The sequence below is a fragment of the Arachis stenosperma genome, chromosome 7 (assembly GCF_014773155.1).
Source record: "Arachis stenosperma cultivar V10309 chromosome 7, arast.V10309.gnm1.PFL2, whole genome shotgun sequence".
NCBI lineage: Eukaryota > Viridiplantae > Streptophyta > Magnoliopsida > Fabales > Fabaceae > Arachis > Arachis stenosperma.
In genome coordinates, this window is record NC_080383.1 from 50,808,939 (window position 1) to 50,813,969 (window position 5,031).

At 32.2% G+C, this 5,031-nt stretch overlaps 1 protein-coding gene across 1 annotated transcript; it reads right to left on the bottom strand.

Moving 5' to 3' along the window:
- Positions 1–905: 905 nt before the first annotated feature.
- On the bottom strand, positions 906–4,573 carry LOC130939778 (uncharacterized protein At4g04980). Its single transcript, XM_057867856.1, has 9 exons — positions 4,508–4,573; positions 3,954–4,244; positions 3,760–3,855; positions 2,876–3,093; positions 2,120–2,815; positions 1,867–2,032; positions 1,626–1,790; positions 1,391–1,543; positions 906–1,299 (listed from the first exon to the last, which is right to left on the bottom strand). Exons 1-9 carry the CDS (start codon positions 4,571–4,573, stop codon positions 1,093–1,095), a joined length of 2,058 nt encoding a protein of 685 aa, XP_057723839.1. The 3' UTR covers positions 906–1,092.
- Positions 4,574–5,031: the final 458 nt, after the last annotated feature.

Here is a 5,031-nt window from a genome sequence, read left to right on the forward strand (position 1 = left end):
AATAACATAATTTAATTGATTATATATATTAAATTTTAATTATTAAAAATTATCTTTAAATAAAGACGTTTTAAACATCTTTATCAAAATAACTCCCTTTATTTAATTTACGATAACAAAGAACTTTATACACGGTTCGCAAATCATGCATATGCCAATATGTATTAATGGCCTCAATTTGTTAGGTGATACATTATTTAAAAGTTTAATTATGGAGATACTTTTTTCAATCAGCATTGATTAATTTTTTAAATTATATATTTTAAATTTTAAATTATAAATCTTAAATCTTATATTCCAAATTTTAAATTCTAACCCTAAACTCTCACGTGGGAAGACAAATTAAAAATAAGGGAGTTTGATCCCATGGATTTACTTTGTCAAAGTATATATATGCAACATACGCTGGGATAACAAATAAGTTTGTTGAATAACTTTCAAAACAACTTCAATAGAAAATATTTTCAGAATATTATTTTTGGTGTTTCAAAAAAATAAATTAATATAAAATTAAAATTTATATTAAAAATATTTAAATAATAAATTTTATTCTTTAATTTTAAATTATTATTTATGATATATAATCCACAAATACTAATATATTATTTTGTAAAATTTAAAATAAAATAAAATTTAAAATTAGTATTGGAGATTTTCTTAATGATATGGATACATAGAATTTAAAAAACTATTAGATTTGTTAGTACTATCTGTCAGTACATGCAGAACAAATTCAAAGGCAAGAAAACCATGATTTAACTAAAACTCCAATAATATATAATATGTAGTATATATAGAACATACAGATTAGAGCATGAAGCTGCAAGTTTATTAGTTTAGCTTCAATGCTCCATCATAATAATATTACAATGGAGTTTCCATAATTAATATTGAAAACTCTCCAAGCATGACTAGTTCCTAATAAAAAAATTTTAAGATTTAATCTCCAAGTCGCCAAGCAACATTTACTATACACATGGCTTTTTGGAGCTAATAAAAATAAATAAATAAAGGGGACCTCATATATATACATATATGGGTTTGAAACCAGATTTTTTTTTTGTTCTTTTTAACTCCATATTATTAATTATATCATGCAATTTTCTTTTCTTTGTTCATGATTGAAATAGGGTTCTTCTCTATTTCCTGTGCTAGTTCTCTTGTTAGCCTATCAGCACGATCATCATGTCCACCAGCGAATGTATAGACTCTGAAAGCAAATTGGAATGCCTTCCATAGCAATTTGCAACATTCTTGTTTTGCTGCTTCGTTCTTGCTACCGTCATTATCTCGCTTCTCCTGCAACATGTATAAAAGTTTAGCAAATTGCAAATTAATATTTATATATATTCTAATTATTAAGTTGGATAATGGATATATATATTTGTACCTTTAGTGCTAACTCCATGCAATTTGAAGAAACGTCCACCATTGCTTCCTTGATTTTTACAAGAATATGGAAGTCGAATTCGATGTTATGGCTTTTAAGTTTCTTTGCTTCTTCATCTTTGGTTCGTTCCAAGGCATCTAAATCGGTTTTGATCTGCATTATTATGTTTTATTATTTTTAAGGTATATAGTATTAACAATTGATATTTAAATGGTAAAAAAATTTAGTTACCTACCTTGTTGAAGTAACGTTCAACCTTGTCAAGTTGGTGAGCCAATGGAGACACAAGATTCCAATTTCGAAGTTCAGAGAGTATTGAATCCAACTTATCGTACATTGCTGCTGCCATTCTTAGAGCTTCCAACTTCTTTGTGGGGAAACCTTCAAACCGCGCTAGCACCTAATTGAAACAAGAATCATAACACATGAATAAGCGTAGCATATCAAACTAACAAAGATGGAAGGTAGCTAGTGACCTGTGATTCATCAGTGAGTTTCTCAAGAACGGATTCAACTTCCCTGTGAGACTTTTTCAGTTCGGCCATTTCGTTTATCTTCATGTTGGTAAGAACAGTCTTCAGCTCTACGATTTGTTTTGTGTACTTCTCAACATCTTCTTCTATTTGTTGGAAGTAAGTGGATCTAATAATTTGATTTCATATATATTTTTAGTTACCGAAACAAAATTTGAAAGATTTCAATTGTGGATGAGAACCAGGGCAAGAATACCTCTTTGTCATCTCAGCTAAAGCATCGGCCATTCCTTGTTTTCCAGCTCCGGTGGCGGCAGCCGCGACCCTCCTCCCGCCGGAGGATTTGTTGGTGACGCTAGAGCCTTCCAATTTTCCCTTAAGAGTTCGGTAAAGGGTGCCTAATTGGGCTGACCTTTTCAACTTAGTAGTTGCCTTGGCGCGCAAGGACCTACTCCCTACTCCGCCGGGAGGAGGAGGTGGTGGCGATCCTCCACCTCCACGCGGCGGCATTGGTGGCGGTGGCAAGATTGCATCTGCTATTCCAGGTAGTTGTGGTGCTGGTGGAGAAGAAGGTGGCAGCGGAGGTGGTAGTGCTACAACTGATCCTCCATTGAGTACTGGAGGTGGTGGTGGTGGTGGTGGTGGTGGTAGAAGTGAAGGTATTGGTGGTGGATTGGGATTTGATGTTAAAGTTGGAGGTTGGTGAATTCTAGTGTCGAAATCAAACTCTAGTTGGTGAGAAGTAGTTTGTTCCTCCATTGGTTGATTGTTAAGGTGTTGTTCCTCTTGAAGCTTGATGCGCGTTGGTGACATGTGAAAAGACAAGCGCTTGATATCGATAGGGTTGAGTTTGCCGACGGCTTGAACCCTGAGGGAATAAAGAAGGGGAGAGGTGCATGGATTATTCGGAAGAACTGATGTTGGTGTCATCGGAGAAGACGAAAGAGAGAAGCTGTGAATGCTGCTTGTTGTATCTGAGAACGAATTCAACGATTTATTGCTCCTTTCATGCTCCTCCTCCTCTTCTTCTTCTTCTTCCACGTCATCGAACCTCTCACTTGCCAACTTCATCAAGCTCTCTAGTGTCACCAACATGCTTTCACCAATTTTGCTCATGTTGCCTTCATCCTTGCATGTTGGTAGCACGATTTTCAGCTTTTCCTTCAAATCATTGTTCTCCATCCACGACTCTCCCAGACACTTCAACGCCGAGCATAAATACGCCATAGCCTAGCAACATGCCAACATTTCTATATCAATTAATACTATTATTAATACAATTTAAAGTTGAAAAGTTCTACGGTGGCATTGATTTTAATGACTAAAATGACATAAATTTGACTAACAAAGTAAAATATTAACATGTGACAAAAAATTAAATCTAAAATAAAAATAATTCTCTTTCTTATATAATTTTTTATGATTATTTTTATCAAAATAATTTTTTTAATTATTTTTATAATTATTAAAAATAATTTCAAAAAAATAATACCAAAATAATTTTATATTATTATTTTTATTTTTTTATTATTTTCTTAATAATTTTAAAAAATAACAATAAAATTAGGATCCCGCTAAGGAGACAATGGACTATTTGTATAATGTGTACAATAGCTATTGAGTTATGAAATGAACATCTCCTATACTATTTAGAATAACTATCCGAGTACAAGGGATAATAAACATCTTCTCGATTATTTACTTGTTAGTCAAATTTATATCATTCTCAGCTACTAAAACCAATGCTACCATAGAACTTTTCTTTAAAGTTTAGTGCAATTAGTTAATTTCAAATAAAATTGATTAGTGAAAGACGTTAAATAACAATTTAGTCAAATATATTAAATTATTTAATGACTCTCAACTATCAATTTCACACTACTCTTAAAAAAAAACCTGATCTGTAGACTTGTCTTTAATCTTTGCCACTTCCTTTCTCGGTATGATTGCTGGATAAACCTTCTGGAGATCCTCCAAGGTTTTCAATACAATCTGCACATGATTCACAAATTTATAAAACACAAGTTCATTATGATGCCAACAATGATAAGGAGAAATTAAAATAATAATAATAATATAATTTTTCTGACCTCACGTAAGGAAGCAGAGCTGTTACATAGAGAAAGATCCATGATGTCCCTGAATGACATTATCTTCTTATGGATCTCTACCATTAAAATCAATTGGTCTGCTCCTATAAATGACAGCTCCGTTGAATCTCCATTATATTTGTGGATAATTTTAATAGCGGATTTTGGTATACACTTACTATAACATTTATTATCATTATTATTATTAGTGTTCGGTTTGCTCCTTTTCTTTTCTTTTTCCTTTTCCCTTACCCTTGAAGACTTCTTGGGCGACCCAAACGCTTTTATTCCCTACAAAACCATATATTACAAATGGTGTCATATAAATCTCATATTGTATAACATTTCATATTAATTGCTAACCCCTAACAAAACTGAATTTCCTTTCCTAAACCTTCTATAGCTTTTTCAGAATTTCATCCCGGAAAAACCCTCTAATAATTGTCTCCATTTGAAAGGTTTACTGATACAATGCAATATCATCTTCCTTCAAATAATTTTCTCTAATATCCATATATTGAGATTGTTCTGGAAGGGTTTATAGAGCTATTTACCTCAAAAATATTCGTCTTGCGGCGAAAGAGCATTGGCTTCAAACCGCAAAAACCCACATTAGCCATGCTTTAATATAATAATTAACTCTTATATTATATATCTTGACTGAAAAATCTGAAATTAACAAAGCTAAAAGTGATAAGAAAATATATCATATTATTATAGAAGAATTAACAAGAGCTGAACAGATCAATGTCCCAACCTGTTTTTTAATTTCTTCCTGCAGGAATATAAAAAATCAATAACAGATTGTTGTCGGAAATGAATATTAATTAACAAATTAGGTTGGTAATAATAGTGCAAAAAAGGAGACATGCATGCATACAAATAAAAGATTGAGGGTTATTGGGAGAAGGGGTAAGGAGGAAAACCAATTAAAATAAAAGATAAATTTTTTAAACGGAACTTTCTCAAAAGAGAGAGCCAAGGAGAACAATGAAAGAGGAAGAAGGGTTTTAACAAACATGCACTCCCCCCCTTTCCATGAACAAATAGTTTGAATATTTTAGGGTTTTCAATGCTA